Source organism: Denticeps clupeoides, chromosome 11, assembly GCF_900700375.1.
Source record: "Denticeps clupeoides chromosome 11, fDenClu1.1, whole genome shotgun sequence".
Classification (NCBI taxonomy): Eukaryota; Metazoa; Chordata; class Actinopteri; order Clupeiformes; family Denticipitidae; genus Denticeps; species Denticeps clupeoides.
In genome coordinates, this window is record NC_041717.1 from 12,927,320 (window position 1) to 12,946,069 (window position 18,750).

Here is an 18,750-nt window from a genome sequence, read left to right on the forward strand (position 1 = left end):
GCTTTCTCTGTACAGCTTCCTGGTCTCGGTAATCTACTCAAAAGCCAAACTGGCCTCAGCATGTGGTGGGATCATCTACTTCCTGAGCTATGTGCCCTACATGTATGTTGCAATCAGAGAGGAAGTGGCCCATGACAAGATCACTGCTTTTGAGAAATGCATAGCGGTATGACGTTTTTCTGGTGCTTTTGGAATATGCTGCATTGTTCCTCATACCCTGTCTGTGGGTTCAGCTGGATAGTGCTTTGCTTGGTGTTAAAATCATAAATTCATTATTGAGCCCACTGCAGAGTGAATGCTGCAGAGAACCTGCCCATGTTGGTGTTCTAGAAACTGTTACTAAAACACAGTTGCACAGATTTTGGTGCAGAATCATTACATTTAAGAGCCAAATGCATATGAAAATGGAAGAATGTAATTTAGCCACATTTAGCTATTTGGGGGCAGCATAGTGTTAAAACACCAATAGACATTTCATAAAAATTATTCAATCAGTTGGAGATTAAAGGAAAGTTAAAATAACAAAAATGTCTGGACAACTTTTTGAACCCAACCCATGTGATCCACTTGCGATGGCCTAGTTTGAATCTGACTCTGCTCTACTTCCGCACAGTCTCTGATGTCCACCACTGCCTTTGGGTTGGGCTCCAAATACTTTGCCCTGTATGAGGTGGCAGGGGTGGGCATACAGTGGCGCACCATTAACCAGTCGCCGGTGGAGGGCGATGATTTCAACCTGCTGTTATCCATGGTGATGCTCATCATTGACGCTACAGTGTATGGAGTGCTGACCTGGTACATAGAGGCTGTGCATCCTGGTAAGCAGTAGATTATTCATATCATGCACATATCATTCACGCACAACAAAGAGTGCATCGTGCTAATTTGTATATTTGCAAAGTAGAAGCTTGTGTAACAAAACCAAACAATTGTATGCCTGTACGGCAATGCCCTAAAGCGTTAAGGTTTTTGTTATGGTTGCAAGTTTCAGCAAGACTTCCCAAGTTAATTATTCTGTTTTATGCATCTTCGATTGATGTAATGGAGCCCCGCTGATCAGTAACAGCAGAGTAATTCAATTCTACTGTTCTCATTCATTCTAAGAACGTATAAATGTGTGCACAGCAAGGATGATTGGGGATCTGGAGCTGTCAAGATTCATATGCAAGGTTGTGACTGAAACTGAAATCTTTGAAAAAGCAGATAATCTTAATACAAAAATTAAGACATGTTTAACTTGATCCTGTGATATACACGCATTCAATGAAGGCGGTTTGCTGGAGAAAAATGTCGGATGCTACAGGAGTGTTTTCTTAGCAGTGTAGAAATAGCACGCCTATAGGCCTACTATTCAGTGTGTTAATTGAAATAATGAGGTATAATAATTATTAAAAGGATGGTGCACAGTGATGCTTTAACCAAATCTACTTAATGCTTTTAGGTAAGCATCAGTATTTGCTGGTCCTTTTTGTAGTAAACAATAATTGACTCTTGATTTAATTTTTTGTTTATATAATCAGTTTACATTTTGATTTATCCTGTTTTGTTTGCTCCACTTTGTAATTGGATTTTTAGAATTTACATAGTACATTTTAATTCTTGACAATTGTTGCACTTTTTCTATTATTAGAAAAGTCCTGTTAATTTTGGGCATGTTGTAATTATAACACTGGTGCACAAATTTGTCATTTTAATATTTTGTATAACATTGTGTATTTTATAAGGCTGTAAGTGTATACAAGTTTCTTAAGTGGTAGTAGCCTAGTGGATAACACACTCGCCTATGAACCAGAAGACCCAGGTTCAAATCCCACTTACTACCATTGTGTCCCTGAGCAAGACACTTAACCCTAAGTTGCTCCAGGGGGGACTGTCCCTGTAACTACTGATTGTAAGTCGCTTGGATAAGGTCTGATAAATGCCGTAAATGTAAGTTCATGTGCAGTTTATTCAGTTCACTGGTCCTTTTTTCATTATCTACCAGGTATGTATGGACTTCCACGGCCTTGGTACTTCCCGCTACAGAAGTCTTATTGGTTGGGCACTGGTCGTGTGGAAACCTGGGAGTGGCCTTGGGGTGGCAATGCCAGGCTTAGTGTGATGGAGGAAGACCAGGCCTGTGCAATGGAACATCGTTGTTCTGGTAAATTCCTCCTTCCTGTTTTCTCTTCCTGTATTTCACTTGCAGGCTTTCAGAAAAGAACCCTTTTCTGTCTATAATTTCAAAAAGACGGGACCATAATTTGTTTTTATAAAATTGGCATATTTTCTTGCTTCTGTCTTCCCCTAGAGGAAACACGTGGAATTGAAGAAGAACCCAGCCACCTCCCTCTTGTTGTGTGTATCGACAAACTCACCAAAGTCTATAAGACGGGTAGTAAATTGGCACTCAACAAGCTAAGCCTCAACCTGCATGAGAACCAAGTGGTCTCCTTCCTGGGACACAATGGGGCTGGAAAGACCACAACCATGTGAGGGGCCAATAAATGTGTGTGTAGGAGACTGTGGTTAGAGTCATGCTCATTTTCAAAACTGATACTGGGCCAAAGGAGTAATTTTTGAAAGTGAAAGTGAAGTGATTGACACAACGAAATGTGTCCTCTGCTTTTAACCATCACCCTTGGTGAGCAGTGGGCAGCCATGACAGGTACCCGGGGAGCAGTGTGTGGGGACGGTGCTTTGTTCAGTGGCACCTCAGTGGCACCTTGGCAGATCCCCATAACGACCACTGCCACTTTTATACCAAAGAAATATTTTATTAATATTTCATAAAGAGAACAACAAAATGATACAATTTGAAATAAATGATGACTCCTTTCAATATTGCAATACAAACAATGTAACATAAATTCAATAGCCTTTTTTTTATTTTCAGTGTGTGTGTGTGTGTGTGTGTGTGTGTGTGTGTGTGGTCAGAATTAAGAGTTATTTTTAAATGCCATGTACAGGAATATACTGCCTGTCCCATGGAGTTCAGATGGTGGATTTGGACCCTTGAAGTCCCCTGATGTTAGTTGATGATCCAAATATGAGTCACAGATTTATGATCATCACTGCCCAAAATAGTTAGAATTTTTCTGTCATTTGTTGAGTGAAGTGGTTGACAATAACTGACTGTAGGACCTGAATGGCACTTCTGCTCTTTCATTGTAAACACGTTGACACACACATGCTGTGCCCACAGGTCCATCCTGACTGGTCTGTTCCCTCCGACGTCTGGCTCAGCCACCATCTACGGACACGACATCCGCACCGAGATGGAGCGCATCCGGCAGAACCTGGGCATGTGCCCACAGCACAATGTGCTCTTCGACAAGCTCAGCGTGGAGGAGCACCTGTGGTTCTACTCACGCCTGAAGGGGATGGCTGAGGAAGACATCCGCAAAGAAATGGACAAGTGCGGACACATACATTTAGTTATTTTTTCATAACGGCAAAGAGATCATCTTGAAATGAATATTTGATGCTTTTTGATTCTAGTACCTATTTTCTTGCCGTTTTTTTTGGCAGTGTTGGTGACAAGTTGTCATATTGATAATTGGTTCATCTGCACAATAGATGCTGAGCAACAAAACTGAAAAATTATACACCAATTATAAGCACTACAGTTATCTTTCAACTTTGGTTTTCAACAAGATCCCATGGTTTTGCCCTAATTGCTGCAAAGGAAGACTTGTAAAGTTGCAATACTCAGTGACACTGATCTCCTGCTTTATAGTGATTTGCAAATGTCTCCTTACCTAGGATGATCGAGGATCTGGAGCTGTCCAACAAGAGACACAGTCTGGTCCAGACGCTGTCTGGGGGGATGAAGAGGAAATTGTCAGTGGCCATCGCGTTTGTGGGTGGATCCCGGGCGGTCATCTTGGACGAACCCACTGCTGGGGTGGACCCTTATGCGCGGCGAGCCATCTGGGACCTCATCCTCAAATATAAACAAGGTGAGTGGCGAGAAATAAACATGTTTAATCATTTCACAGCACGGTCCGGTTGATTCTGTGTCTTGTTTCAATGCACAATTGAGCTGTAATTTCATGGAGCCTGGCCCAGATTAGCACATAAAAAATTTTTTAAGAAGGCCTTTTCTCCACAAATGTATTCTAATTTTAAGATGTCGCTAGGTTAATCATCTTAGTAGGTTAATCATCTTAAGGAAATGTCTTTTATGCTGTGCAGCATGTTCAGGTTGTTCAGGTTGTTGGGTTTTAATTGTCTTTATGCCACAGTACATTCTGTGTGTGTATGTGCGTGTGTGTAAAAGGACGCACCATCCTGCTCTCCACCCATCATATGGATGAGGCCGACCTGCTGGGAGACCGAATCGCCATCATCTCGCATGGCAAACTCAAGTGCTGTGGCTCCCCGCTGTTCCTCAAGAGCACCTATGGAGATGGCTACAAGCTCACCCTGGTCAAGAAGCAGAGCGACTCACACAGTGGAGGTGTGTGTGTGTGTGTGTGTGTGTGTGTGTGTGTGTGTGTGTGTGTGTGTGTGTGTGTGTGTGAAAGGGAGAGTGTGTACCGTGCACTCACGCTTGTCTTCATGGCATAATTAACAGATGTCTTGAGCCTTGTTAATTGTTTGTCAAAAGTGTAATTATTTCTTAGGCCGCTCTCCATCTGCTTCATCACTATGCCGCTGATGGATCTTACTTTGCATCTCAGTCTTTGAGCAGAAAACTTCTCTTCTGATCCCAGACCAGAGCAGTCAGCCCCCAGCCTCCCACTCCCCCTGCAACGCGCAGCCTTCATCGCTCTCCCCCTGCTCCGAGAGCCGGGTCACCCAGTTCATCCGCCAGTTTGTGGCCTCCTGCATGCTAGTGTCTGACTCCAACACTGAACTGTCCTACATCCTGCCCTCGGAGGCGGTCAAGAAGGGTTGCTTTGAGAGGCTCTTCCAGGTAAACCTGTCATGCAGAGGCTGCAGGGTCAAGTTCAAGGGGCGTGTCCATTATGTATTTCCTGTTGTGCTGGAGGTTGTTCTGAGAGGTTTGCGTTTTTCCATCAGGCTCTGGAGCAAAGTTTGGACAGCTTGGCTCTCACCAGCTTTGGGGTTATGGACACCACGCTTGAGGAAGTCTTCCTCAAAGTGTCAGAAGAAGATCTTTCCCTGGAGAACAGTGATGCTGGTGAGCCTTCAGAACTTAGCCAGTCTCAAAACCAATGAAAAATGGAAATTAATTAATTCTGAAGATAATCAGTGGCTGAAAACTAGGGTGAAGAAGTTCTAAGCATGCTGGAGAAGATGAAAAACTGCTTCGTCACCAAAAACCACTCCTGGAGTGTATTACTTCCTGAATACCATTAATATGTATGAACAGTAGATGATAAACTCCAGATTTAGCTTCCTGAGTATAAATGTTTAATTGGTACAAATATGATCTGACTGCAGCTGTTGTTGCTAAGTGGCATTAGCATTCATTAGTTTTGCCAGAATGCTGCTAAACACATAGCTAAACACATAGTGATTGTATATTGTCTATATTGACCCTTTCGGAATTCAGTATACATTTTTAAATAGTGGTCATCTTCTAGAGAGAATGAAGCATAATATTCTGCCTTGCCTTGCGCTCCCTTCGGCAGTGAGCATCCAAATTAATTCTCAATCCACAGATAACTGTTACAGTTACATTTACAGCATTTATCAGACGGCCTTATCCAGAGCGACTTACAATCAGTAGTTACAGGGACAGTCCCCCCTGGAGCAACTTAGGGTTAAGTGTCTTGCTCAGGGACACAAAGGTAGTAAGTGGGATTTGAAGCTGGGTCTTCTGGTTCATAGGCGAGTGTGTTACCCGCTAGGCTACTACCACCCTACTGTTGTAGCAACCTGCACCTCTAATTGCAAAAGTTAAGATGAAGGTACTGAAAATCAGTCAATGTAGCCCATACCCTTCCTTGATTATACCCTCCTTTCTATCTCAGACATGAAAGACTCCCCTGGTGGCATGTCAGCAGGGAAGCCCTCCTCTCTCCTAAGTGGGCCCCAGGGCGAAGGGCCACCAGCAGGGGGCACGTCACGGCCAGAGGTGGAGCTCAATAACTTGGTCATGTGTTCACGCCTAAGCCAGAGTCAGGATTCCCTTCGCTCTGGCTCCTCTCTTGGTTCTATCCGGGGTGATGAAGGTGGGCTCTACGCTGACTTCTATGGAGATTACTGCCCATTGTTCAACAATGGGGAGGACCTTGACTCAGCCAGCCTGAAAGGTAGTTTAGGAAATGTTCTAAAGACCTATGGCTTATCTAGCCTTGTACAATTCTGTGGTTGGGTCGGTGCTGTATGGAAGAACCCTCATGGACAGTCAGGGTATGTTTATGGTATTAGTATCCATGTAATAGAAGTAATACATTTTGGTATGACACTCTTGAGATAAAATGGCTTAGATCATTGACTGTCATTGAGTCTCATTGAGTGGGAGAATTTCTTAAGAACACTAGCACCTTTAAGGGGTAGTCTGTGGTCTTAAAGCATCTTTAAATGGAATAGACTCTTTGCATCCCTCTTTTCTCATGCAGATGATGATGCTTCTCCTGACCCTGTTGTACTTGAGGGCCAGGGCAGCTATAAACTGGATGGCTGGTGGCTTAAGCTGCGCCAGTTCCACGGACTCATCGTCAAGAGGTTCCACTGCGCTAAGAGGAACACCAAGGGCCTCTTCTCTCAAATACTCCTCCCTGCCTTCTTTGTTTGCGTTGCCATGACTGTTGCCTTGTCTGTTCCTGAGATTGGTAAGTAGTGATGGGGAACCTTGAGTAAAGTAAAAAGACAGTTTTATTGTGCTGTATTTGTGCTGCTTGCTGTTACTTCATGCAGAATGTGTCTGGCTCTACTTCTCCAGGAGACTTGCCTCCTCTGATTTTGTCACCATCACAGTACCACAATTACACACAACCTCGTGGAAACTTCATACCTTATGCAAACGAAGACCGGCTCCAATACAGGTCAGGGTCACACTGACAGTTAAGAGTAGTGGAATGAGTAGGAAGCGCTGACACTTGGGTCAATAGTCTTCTCAGTTCAGAATTTATGTCTTTTTTTTATTCCTCCCCCTTCCTAGCAGGATTGATACGTTAATGTTTTTCTGGATAAGACCTTATGAATAAATATGAGGATGTAGTACAACTATAAAATAACAGCTATTCTAATTCGGTTTCATATGTTCAGGAGTAAGCCGTTCCCTGATGCCAGTCCACAGAAGATCATCAACACCTTGTGGCTGTCCTCTGGTGTGGGTGCAACATGCGTCCTGAAGACCCCGTTCAACAGCACCCTGGACCAGTTGGCTCAGACTCTTAAACCCTACGCCAACAACTCCAAAACCCTGGCTGCACGCTACTTTGACTCCATGTGCCTGGACTCTTTCACACAGGGCGTGCCCCTCTCCAACTTTGTGCCTCCACCTCCCTCACCTGCCCCTTCCGACGACCCCGAAGTTCACTTTGACGATGGATTCTGGAATGCAACGGCAGCCCCGATGACCACCGTGCGAGGTTAGCATGCAGTCTTTAATACTCATTGTTTTTTATGTATTATATCTGGCCACATTTATTCATTAAAGTGCTTATTAGCATGCAAAAATGCTATATTGACTTTGTGACCTCTTGACTTCTCTGATGTTGTCTTTCCACAGAGACAGTGACGTCTCCCCCCACTCTTCCTTTGTCTATACACGAACCGGTGCGTTGCATCTGCTCCATGCAGGGCACCGGATTCTCCTGCCCCAGTGGGGTCGGGGGTCATCCGCCACTTGTGAAGGTGGTTACGGGTGACATCCTGGTAAACATCACTGGACGCAATGTGTCAGAGTACCTGCTGTACACTTCCGATCGGCTACGGCTTCACAGGTTGGCAAGTCATATGACTTTTAATCGCATGTTGGGTGCCATTTTCATTGCAGTAGTGACAGAACAAATTTTATGTCCACAGATATGGTGGCTTCACTGTAGGAAATATTCAGAAATCTGTCACAGCATCCTTTGGGAAGAAGATACCACCCATGGTGCGCAAGATAGCAGTTCGTCGATCAGCCCAGGTGAGAGCTTTTGCACATTGCTGTCTTGGGTCATTTCAGGAGTTGAGTTGACCTGAGCTGCTTCTTCTTCTTCTCACAGGTGCTCTATAACAACAAAGGCTATCATAGTATGCCCACCTACCTGAATGTTCTTAACAACGCCATCCTCCGTGCCAACCTGCCAGCCAATAAGGGCAACCCTGCTGCCTATGGTCAGACATGAAGTTTGTGTGTTTCAGTATAGAAATTGATTAACAATACAACAAAGGTTTTGAGCACCGTTATATCAGGTCTGTCAGACAGTGATATCTCATATCATCACAATACAGAAATGTACTACTTTGCAAAAGTAGTGAGGGAGGAGTCATGTGGACAACAGCACATCTGTAGTCGACAAACTTGTTGTTTTAAGCATTTTATTTCAGATATGTGTTGATTTGAACCAGCAACCACTGTCACTGACTATTTCGTCACCTTTTTAACATATTTGCAAAAAATATTGCCAAAATGGACTTAAAATTAAATCACATGCCTTTGTGACCTGAACAAAAAAGCGTTTTCAACATGATTGTTAAATTCTGTTGTTCACAAAGGACAACATGGTGGGCTGCTGTTTATTATAATAAAAGCAATAAAACACTTTGTATTCAAGCCCCCACTTGAATTTTATTTAATTTTTAATTAAAATTAATTTTGAGTTTAAGAGCAATAAAAATGTATTGTAATGTTAAGAAATTAACATAAACAAATGATTGTAATGTTAAGATTTTTTTTAATTTCGATATGTAAGTTAGAATGTATAAATTGCAAGATTAGTCAAAAATGTGGAAATAATCGAGAATTGAAATGCTCTGATTAGGAAAAATGAATTTTAAGATGCATCACTGCATTGTATTGTTTAGCCCTAGTCTCCAGGATGAGCTGTAGCTCTCTACACTGTTTTCTTTTGTTAAATGCTGCTGTATGTTTCTCAAAATGGTATTTTTGTGCAACAACTACAGGAATCACAGTGACGAATCATCCCATGAATCGGACCAGTGCCAGTCTCTCTCTCGACTACCTGTAAGGCTCCCTTTAGTTTCTTTCCAGAACAATGAGCACACAATACCCTGCTTCTCCAACAGACATCTCATTCTCTCTTCCTCCCCTCTCCCACAGGCTCCAAGGCACAGACGTAGTCATTGCCATTTTTATCATTGTGGCCATGTCCTTCGTCCCTGCCAGCTTTGTGGTCTTTCTGGTGGCGGAGAAATCCACCAAGGCCAAACACCTGCAATTTGTCAGCGGCTGTGACCCTGTTATCTACTGGCTGGCGAATTATATCTGGGACATGGTAATGAGATAAAGACTGTTAATATGCATGGAGGTTGCACATCAATGGCGTAAGAAGAAACACTGTGCACGTTGGTGATCACTTTCCTAACTTAAATAAATCCTAACCGTGGATAAATCTATGTGTGTTCCTCTGTAGCTGAACTACTTAGTCCCAGCCACATGCTGCATTCTGATCCTCTTTGTGTTCGACCTGCCGGCATACACGTCACCCAAGAATTTCCCAGCAGTCCTCTCTCTATTTCTGCTGTATGGGTGAGTAAGACCTGATTTATTAAACCTTTAACGGGAACAGCATTTCTCAGCAGTTAAGGCATGCCCAATGTTTTAAAAGCATTTATTAAATTGGACTTAATTTGAATGTTTATTAAATTTGCATATTCATTGCTCTATGTGGCCCTGTAGGTGGTCTATCACACCGATTATGTATCCAGCCTCCTTCTGGTTTGAAGTGCCCAGCACAGCATATGTGTTCCTCATAGTCATCAACCTCTTTATAGGCATCACTGCAACAGTAGCCACTTTCCTCCTGCAGCTCTTTGAACATGATAAGGTATTTAACACACTGACAGAATTTTTTGCTGTTTGTTGACATTGTCAAATATGAGTATTAAAATGTGAATTGTAATAAATGTTTATTATTAAAATCTTCTGTCTTGGTAGGATCTGAAATTAGTGAACAGCTACCTGAAGTCCTGTTTCCTGATCTTCCCAAATTATAACCTGGGCCATGGGCTTATGGAGATGGCATACAATGAGTACATCAACGAGTACTATGCCAAAATTGGTAAGTCTGATAGTTCACTACTGCTGAAAGACTCGCTAGTTTTAGACCTGTGTTACTGTATATACATTTAAAGTCTATCTCTGTGCTACAATGTTCTGCCATGTTCAGGTCAGTTTGACAAAGTGAAGTCTCCATTTGAGTGGGACATTGTCACCCGGGGCCTGGTGGCCATGACCATTGAAGGGTTTGTTGGCTTCCTCATCACCATCCTCTGCCAGTATAACTTCCTCAGGAAACCCCAGTGAGTGGTGCCAATTTTGTGTCAATGAACATCAGAGATTTTGATAATTTAATATGAATTAAAATAATTTTAGTCTAATCTGTTTTATTTGTCTTATACATTCAGAATACAAAAATGACCATCTTGGCCCAAAACCTGAGACTATATTTAATACCATAGATGGTGTCAAATAGGATTAGGTGGAAGTAGCCTAGTGGGTAACACACTTGCCTATGAAACAAAAGACCACAAAGTCTCAGGTTCAAACGGGTCCCTGAGCAAGACACTTAACCCTGAGTTGCTCATGGGGGATTGTCTCTGTAACTACTGACTCTACTGAATAAAGACATCTGATAAATGTCATAAATGTGAATACAACAGTTCTTTTGGCTACGTCAGTTAATCCCACACAACAGAACAGAAAAAACAGATGAAAAATAAACAGATGATTCAGCAGTTTTACATGCATTTCAAACATGTATATATATGTAGCTGCTACCCTTTATTTAGCACCCAGCAATTTTTGCAAAACCCTGCCAAGAAACAAGCATTTGGGAGCAAAAACATTGCAGATAGTGAAGGGTTGAATGTGATGTTCATGTTCAGGAGGGTCCCAGTGAGCAGTCAGCCCATAGAGGATGACGATGTGGATGTGGCCTGTGAGAGACGAAGAGTGCTGAGAGGAGATGCTGACAATGACATGTTGAAGATTGACAACCTCACCAAGGTCACTAGCAGACTTTCTTGAAATAAATGTAATGCCGATGAAAATAAACTTACCATGTTTCCCCATGGTAAATGTATTAATAGGCTTAATAAATAGATATAGATTACATTTTCCCCATATGTAGGTGTACAAATCCAGGAAGATGGGTCGTATCCTGGCAGTCGACCGGCTGTGTCTTGGGGTTCGACCAGGGGAGTGCTTTGGCTTGCTTGGGGTAAATGGAGCAGGGAAGACTAGCACCTTCAAAATGCTCACTGGAGACGAAAGCACCACAGGAGGGGAGGCATTTATTGAAGGGCACAGGTATGGACTCCTCTCGCAGTTGTAAAAAGAGATAAAGCTCTCTGCACAAAGCACTGTATTAAAACACTCCAATCTGATGTTACCTGGCAGAAAGAGGCATGGTACAATAGAGGTTAAAAGAATGAACCGTTTCTAATTTACTAACACCAGTAGATTAATATTGCAGTTACATGTAAATATTGTATGTAAAAAGGGTACCAATGTTAAAGAAAAACCCAGAATAAAAGAAAGGAGAGAGGGATAGAGAAAGATAGAGAACAGCCAGGAGCCAAGCTACAGAGAGGTTACCTGGTCCAGGAGATACATGGAGAGGCAAAGGCCCAGAAACTGGGGGTGGGGGGGGACCCAGTTCCCAATGGAGAGGAAAAAGAACTGCCCACGTGAAAATTTTATTATACATTTGACTCCCAGGAAGTTGAACAATCAGAATTCCACCCTCCAAAACAAATGGCTGGCCTTTCACACCTCTGGCTCGGGGGGGAGGCCGTTTGACAAAGATATGGAGAACACAGAGGTGATAAACCTCTACGCAAGACAAAAGTGCAGAATGTCATGGACTTGTGACTCCCCATCTTACACAGTCATAAAACTGAAGAATTAATATCTTCTGCAAAATCAATGCCCTTCCATGCAATCCAATCATACTACAGGTTAATAAAGGCTTAAGGCACTGGGAATTTGACTACCAGCTGAAACATGCCTAATTGTTTTCATATGAATATTTACAATATTCTTATTTTGTTATCACATCACATATATACAGATGCTCGTTTATGTGTTATTTATACACAGTATTTATAGAATGCTAGCTTGATTATATGTTTTTTGGTAACTTTCCCTGCTCCTGCTTATCCTTTCAGCATCTTGCGGGAGCTGTTGCAGGTGCAGCAGAGCATCGGTTACTGTCCTCAATTTGACGCTCTGTTTGAAGACATGACGGCAAGAGAACACCTGGAGCTCTACACACGCCTCCGAGGCATCCCCTGGAAGGATGAGGAGCGGGTTAGCACACACGCTGCATCTCAACCCTCAACGCGCAACCCATATTTCAGCAGAAACAATATGTAATTTAAAAGTACCCATCTGCAAACTTGGAAAAGTTTGTATAACAAAGTGTAGAAAGCAATTAGGAAACCCTGACAAACAGACACAAACATCCTTACCCCAACATTTAATGCTGTCAATCCCCACTGCACCACAAAGGCATTTATTTAGTGCAGCTGAAGATGGGAGGAGCCCATAACAATGGTTGACAGCTCTGCCACTTCCTAATTTATCATTTACTACTACTATCTACTCTGGTCAATGCATTGTACAAAGTACCGCAATCAGTCATACCAGACATGTGAGTGTTTCAGCTAGCAATTGACCCAAAGTCCTCCAAAATGATCACAAAACTGCCCAAATGATCTGATAACAATTTAACTGTCACGCCTACTTAATGTGTTTAAAAAAGAATTGGGTTCTTCAGTATCTTTTCACAACAAACTGACCCATCTGAGTACTGAGCATCTGACATTGGTGAACATCTACATATACATCTTATATTGCATGATAAAAGCATCCCCCAGAAGCAAGAGGCGGAGGTCATTTGAGTAAAAAGTAGTAATTAGCATTACAGTGTCAATGAGACATTTTTATGGGAAATTATTGTCCAATTTCACTGTCTATTTTCCCTTTACCCTCTCAGGTGGTGCAGTGGGCCCTGGAGAAGCTGGAACTCACTAAATATGCAGATAAGCCAGCTGGCACATACAGCGGAGGAAATAAACGCAAGCTGTCCACTGCCATCGCTCTTATCGGATATCCTTCGCTCATTTTCCTGGTTAGACACTTATTCTCATATATGCTCTGTCTCATTTCACTCTCTTCCAAGGATACTTTCAATTTGGCTGACTTTCCACAGTCAATCTGCATCAGTCAGTTCAAGGGTAGTTTACACTTTGCTCCAGTCAGGCACAGCTTCAGATCCACTGACAGATAAAGTGAATAACATTGATTATCTGGTTACAATGGCAACTGACAGCAAGTGAACAGTCAGTTGGAATGGACAGACGACTTAGTCAATCTTAGTCAGAGCTTCCCCAAACATGTACTCCCATGTCCATCCCACCTGGTCACAGAAAATCTACATCTACCGTAGCACAGAGCCATAATGCTGATCAGAACACATAACAGCGATTACTCCTGTTCACCACCAACAATATCCAGCATGGGCACTTGAGTGTCAGAATTAGACCACGGAGCAATGGAAGAATGTGTCCTGGTGTAATGAATTATGTTTTCTTTTGCATCAAGTGGAATGATTGGTAAATGTATGTCAATAAATAGGGGCACCAGGATGAACTATGAGGAAAAAACACCTGGCAGATGCACCATGATGCTCTGGTCATTGTTCTGCTGGGTAATGTTCTGTATTCATATTTTAAGTACGACCTACTAATAGATTGTTGCAGGCCACCTACCCTGCCACACTGCAGAAATTGTTCAGGGAACAGTTTGGGCAATATGACTAAGAGTTGAAGAAGTTGACGTGGTCTCCCTCTATGGAAACAAGCTTGGTCCTTAGAGAAACAGACTGCTAATATCTTGGTACTTGAGGTTTTGGGGAGCCCATGGATCCCAGGGTCAGAGCAGTGTTTGTGGAATTCAGGCCACCTGAACTATGCAAGTTGTTTTCATTTTATTTGCTGATGGGTGTGTTTCTGTAAGTAACAATTAAGGTCCATATTTTGGTAGACCGTGAGGAGAATAGGAAGTAATTAGGTACAATAGGAAGGTAAGTTCTGTGTTGTCTTAGGAATATGTGCCCTGACCTGATTCTTTTTCTTACTATTTGATCCAGGATGAGCCTACCACAGGCATGGACCCAAAGGCCAGGCGTTTCTTATGGAACTTGATCCTTGACATCATCAAAACGGGACGCTCCGTGGTACTTACATCTCATAGGTAAAGATGTCCCCACAACTATCACTCAAGCTTTTCTCAGCTTGTGCTTCACGTCATGTTTTCTCTTGCAGTATGGAGGAATGTGAAGCTCTGTGCACCAGACTGGGCATCATGGTCAATGGGAGGTTCAAATGTCTTGGCAGCATCCAGCACCTCAAAAACAGGTTTAATACCTTGCGATTCATTCTTGATAAAATAATTACTTTGACTCTTTGATTCTACAATATTTACAACTGATTACACTGTACAACTCCATTCCCTTTCCTGGCTAGAGCCGGTGACTTAGCCCCAGTAAATAAATAAAACACCATTATCTCAAACAATCTAAATATACCATATCCTTCACTTATAAGCAGTTGTAGTATTGAAGGGTATCGCTTTTAGTGTTTAACTTTTACAAGTGAGTATTAGCTGTTAATACTTATATACTAATAACAACTTTCATGGTAACCTGACATCATCAAAATCACAAACATAACAGAATGTAATTATTAACAAATATCATGCATTTAATCTAAGTTTTAATTTTTGACTGTCAAAAATGTAAAACATTTATAAATATGTAACACATAAAAATACCTACCACAATTAATAAATTATGCTTCTGTGTTTTGATAACTTCCTGCACAAATAATTAAAAAAATAGTTGCCACACAGGTGTAAAAACTATTGAGAATTTATTTTATTTGCATTTGCATTTTCTTCATTGTCAGTGTCTGCTACGTGTATTGTTTTGTTGTTTAGTAATGTTTTAATCTATTGGCATACCTAAATTAATTATATTGAATGCTATATCTCCTCTGAACTGACCAATATCTTTTCACAGATTTGGGGATGGCTACATGATAACAGTACGTACTAAGACCAGCAGCAGTGTGAAGGAGGTGGTACGATTCTTCAACAGGAACTTTCCAGAGGCTATACTCAAAGTAAGTCACTTTCTATATCAAACAAAGAAGGTTAGGTATTTGGTTAAGTGCTGGGACAGAACATGACAATTTCTCTTTCCAGGAGCGGCACCATACCAAAATCCAGTACCAGCTGAAGTCAGAAAACATCTCTCTGGCTCAGGTCTTCAGTAAGATGGAGCAGGTGGTGGAGGTGTTGGGTATTGAAGATTACTCGGTCAGCCAGACAACACTGGATAATGTGAGAGATTGTTATACTCTTGTTGGTATCCTTTATAATCACCTGCCATTTTCTTACTCTTGACTCTTTGTCCTTTTTCTCTAAAGGTTTTTGTGAATTTTGCTAAAAAGCAAAGCGATAACCTGGAGCAGCAGGAGAGTTCGCCCTCTGGTGGACGTCAGTCACCCTTGCAGCGTCTTCTGTGCCTCCTACGCCCTCGGCCGGCCACCACCGAGCTCAATGCCCTGGTGTGCGAAGAGCCGGAAGAACTGGAGAGTGATGATGATGAAGGGCTGATCAGCTTCGAGGAAGAAAGGGTGAGTGGCAGCAGAAAGGAAGTGGTGGATGGGGATCTAAGATGCCCGACGATAAACCTCGGTTTTCTGTCGTGTTGTTGCCAGGTGCAGCTCTCCTTTAACACAGACACTCTGTGCTGAAACATGACGCCTCAGACGGGAACATCGCAGGGCGAGACAGGAGAAGTCGGTGGGGATAAATGAAAACCAAACAAAATTCTCAAGCCCCGACCTTCGTCTGACGGATGAAAGATACTGTTTCTGATTCAGAGGAGATCACTCCACCTTCCTGGGTTTAACAGGACGTGGAATGGGGACGACGGGTTGCTTCAGCTTGTGCACGAACAGCGGACTGACAGAGACGTGAATGCCGGGGAAATGCGTGGCTGAAGGCACATGGCATGAAGATGAAAGAATAATGGAGAAAAGGAGCAGATTGGGGATCGGTGCAGGCGGACTCGAGAGAGTCTCTGTATGTTGTTCCTTATATTGTGGAGAATGCTTGCATTTTTGAACCAGGATTGTGTGGGTGCATACGTACGAAATTTATTTGCTTCAGGGTCTGCAGGGTGACAGGGAAAATCGGAACTGTTTTATTTGAGGGGAACTGAGGAAGACGGGGGGGGTCAAATTCAGTTCTGCGGTGGAGAGAAATAACATATCACCTGCCATTTACGATTTGACCAGAAATGGGTTGCAGTTCTTTATCAGACGTTTTGTTCAAATATGTCAAACGATTGTTCCCGGCCAAAGCAGAAAATGAACGTACATATACAGCTTCTTTTTGCTTTTGAGTTGAACCTGCCTGGACAGCATGCTATAGTCAGACCTGTGTTGTGTCATATCTTCTTTTCCTTTTCCTGTGGTAATGAGAACTCTATGTTTTGTATATTGAGAACATGTCTGTTAAACGATTGACTTGCTGGTTTGTGACCGCATCTGACTGAGGTGCTGCATTTTCGTAGGCGGGACACCATGAGTATCTATTATCGGGGCGAATATATAGACGGCATGAAGATGTTTTGCACAGACTTTGGTGCCTGGTAAATCTCAAGCCTCTTTGTTGTGAAAATGTGTTGCCTCATGATTGAAGCACTTTGTACTGAATGCTTTCATTCTGTCCTTGATTTTATGTTTTTAATTTTTGTAATAACTTTTTAATCTTTGTTCATTTGCAATGAAAAAAGATTATTGCTATTATTTGGATCATGTAATTTATTGTCATATTGTTAAGGTAATCAGTACTTTTAAGTCAAAACCAAGTAACTGTACATGTTTTAAATTGCACAACTGGATAATTTACGAAGCACGGTCATGTGACATCAGAGCTTCAAAAGACTTGCAGACTCACGCACCATCACTGTGAAACTAACGGGAGCCTGACTTCATGGTTCTTATAAAGCAGCAAGGTTTTCTGGATGCTATGGTCTTTAATAATGCCATAAATGTTATGAAATGGACACTTTTTTTTCTTTTGTTGTGCCACTTGAAAAGTGTCCAGTCATTAAGGCTGACGTTCTTTCGTTCTTATTTGAATTTTGTGTTTCATTTTGAAATTGTTTGAGAATTATTTGAGAACTCTTGCTTATTGATAACATTGATCTGCTGACATACAGTTCAGCCAGGGTGTGGGTATAATGCTTGAATCCTTTCTAAATAGAAACAAGAGAAATGCTTCTATTTTCATAGAATGTAAAAACAAACAAAAGTGGGTGCGGCTTCAATGGCGTGGTCATGGCAACCACAAACAGAAATCTACTGTTTTATTTGTAAATTGACCAGAGAATATTTTTTAGAAACAGAATAAGCTACCATGCTGATGTTAAGACGTTCCTTTAGAAGTTGCTAACAGAGGAAATCTGAGAAACCTGTTTCCATAATTCAGATTCAAAGACCGTCATGAATTGTTTGGGCCAGAGCTCTGTGAACTTTGACCTTTAGCATTCTTTTTTTTCGTCTCAGATCCCTCTTCTTTGCGGTCGTCTATTCAGGTATTTGATCTTTAAGCATGCCAACCCATGCCAAACTGCATTGAAAAGGACCAGAACTCTGCATTGGCAGCACGATTTAAAGACAGAAGGTAGGAAACTGCTCTCTTGAGTGGATTTTGTCCAAAACACCAGCAGATTAAAATATGTACATTCTCTTGTTCAAAAATGTGTTTTAAAGACTCGGAATGAAACATTAATTGATCTAGTGGTTCTTCTCTTGTAACCTGGAGCAGTGTGCTTTGGAATGTATCTTATGTATGTGTGCTACAAGACTATAAATATATATTTCTATTTTATGAACATATTGTCTGTCATTTTTTTCCCCTTTCCTCTCAACGTCTTCTTTGTTCTGACTAGTTTCCATTTTGACTTGATGTTTTGCGCCTGTTTCTAATACATTTCCATTAATACTGTGTTTCAAATGAGGTGGTCTGGTGTTTTTACTATTAAAAAAGTTAAAAATAAAAAAATAAACATGATGAAATGCTCAGTTGTTCCTGGTTTGTCACTGAATATTGATCAAATCCCCAAGCACTGGTTAGGATTAATTCATGCTTTATTGTAAAACATAAGTGAAAGCGAAGTGACAGCATACGTGCACAAAATGTGTCCTCTGCTTTTAACCATCACCCTTGGTGTGCAGCGGGCAGCCATGACAGGCGCCTGGGCAGCAGTGTGTGGGGACGGTGCAATGCTCAGTGGCACCTGAGTGGCAACTTGGCGGATCGGGATTTGATCCGGCAACCTTCTGATTACGGGCTTCCTTTGCCGCTAGTCCACCTCTGCCCCATTGTAATACATTGTAGAAGCACATTTTACTGGGCTATAGCTGCCACAATCCTCTGGCATGCATATCAAATTGATCCACTCCATATTTAAACAACCTCCAACGCAACCTGATGCTCTATGAATTGTCTGATAAAGACACTGGAATTTTTTTGTAAATCACACCCAATTAATTAATCATGGCACATATCTGACCAAACATCATAAAAGACATAGTATA

The 18,750-nt window shown here is 42.0% G+C and overlaps 1 protein-coding gene across 3 annotated transcripts in view; it reads left to right on the top strand.

Annotated features, from left to right (window-relative positions):
• The window catches only part of abca2 (ATP-binding cassette, sub-family A (ABC1), member 2), a 62,724-nt gene extending 44,680 nt beyond the window's left edge, over positions 1 to 18,044 (top strand). For all 3 annotated transcript variants that reach the window (XM_028995031.1, XM_028995032.1, XM_028995033.1), the window contains 32 exons: positions 16 to 166; positions 614 to 818; positions 1,985 to 2,143; positions 2,291 to 2,471; positions 3,185 to 3,397; positions 3,745 to 3,941; positions 4,262 to 4,441; positions 4,698 to 4,900; positions 5,008 to 5,128; positions 5,925 to 6,206; positions 6,516 to 6,728; positions 6,839 to 6,941; positions 7,165 to 7,490; positions 7,631 to 7,844; positions 7,927 to 8,032; positions 8,112 to 8,223; positions 9,013 to 9,073; positions 9,170 to 9,344; positions 9,483 to 9,598; positions 9,749 to 9,896; positions 10,007 to 10,130; positions 10,239 to 10,371; positions 10,957 to 11,077; positions 11,202 to 11,380; positions 12,241 to 12,382; positions 13,071 to 13,205; positions 14,226 to 14,329; positions 14,401 to 14,493; positions 15,156 to 15,258; positions 15,341 to 15,478; positions 15,565 to 15,774; positions 15,859 to 18,044. In XM_028995031.1, the coding sequence (XP_028850864.1) occupies positions 16 to 166; positions 614 to 818; positions 1,985 to 2,143; positions 2,291 to 2,471; positions 3,185 to 3,397; positions 3,745 to 3,941; positions 4,262 to 4,441; positions 4,698 to 4,900; positions 5,008 to 5,128; positions 5,925 to 6,206; positions 6,516 to 6,728; positions 6,839 to 6,941; positions 7,165 to 7,490; positions 7,631 to 7,844; positions 7,927 to 8,032; positions 8,112 to 8,223; positions 9,013 to 9,073; positions 9,170 to 9,344; positions 9,483 to 9,598; positions 9,749 to 9,896; positions 10,007 to 10,130; positions 10,239 to 10,371; positions 10,957 to 11,077; positions 11,202 to 11,380; positions 12,241 to 12,382; positions 13,071 to 13,205; positions 14,226 to 14,329; positions 14,401 to 14,493; positions 15,156 to 15,258; positions 15,341 to 15,478; positions 15,565 to 15,774; positions 15,859 to 15,894 (4,984 nt within the window). In that variant the 3' untranslated portion in view covers positions 15,895 to 18,044. The remainder of the gene's footprint in view (positions 1 to 15; positions 167 to 613; positions 819 to 1,984; positions 2,144 to 2,290; positions 2,472 to 3,184; positions 3,398 to 3,744; positions 3,942 to 4,261; positions 4,442 to 4,697; positions 4,901 to 5,007; positions 5,129 to 5,924; positions 6,207 to 6,515; positions 6,729 to 6,838; positions 6,942 to 7,164; positions 7,491 to 7,630; positions 7,845 to 7,926; positions 8,033 to 8,111; positions 8,224 to 9,012; positions 9,074 to 9,169; positions 9,345 to 9,482; positions 9,599 to 9,748; positions 9,897 to 10,006; positions 10,131 to 10,238; positions 10,372 to 10,956; positions 11,078 to 11,201; positions 11,381 to 12,240; positions 12,383 to 13,070; positions 13,206 to 14,225; positions 14,330 to 14,400; positions 14,494 to 15,155; positions 15,259 to 15,340; positions 15,479 to 15,564; positions 15,775 to 15,858) is intronic.
• Positions 18,045 to 18,750: the final 706 nt, after the last annotated feature.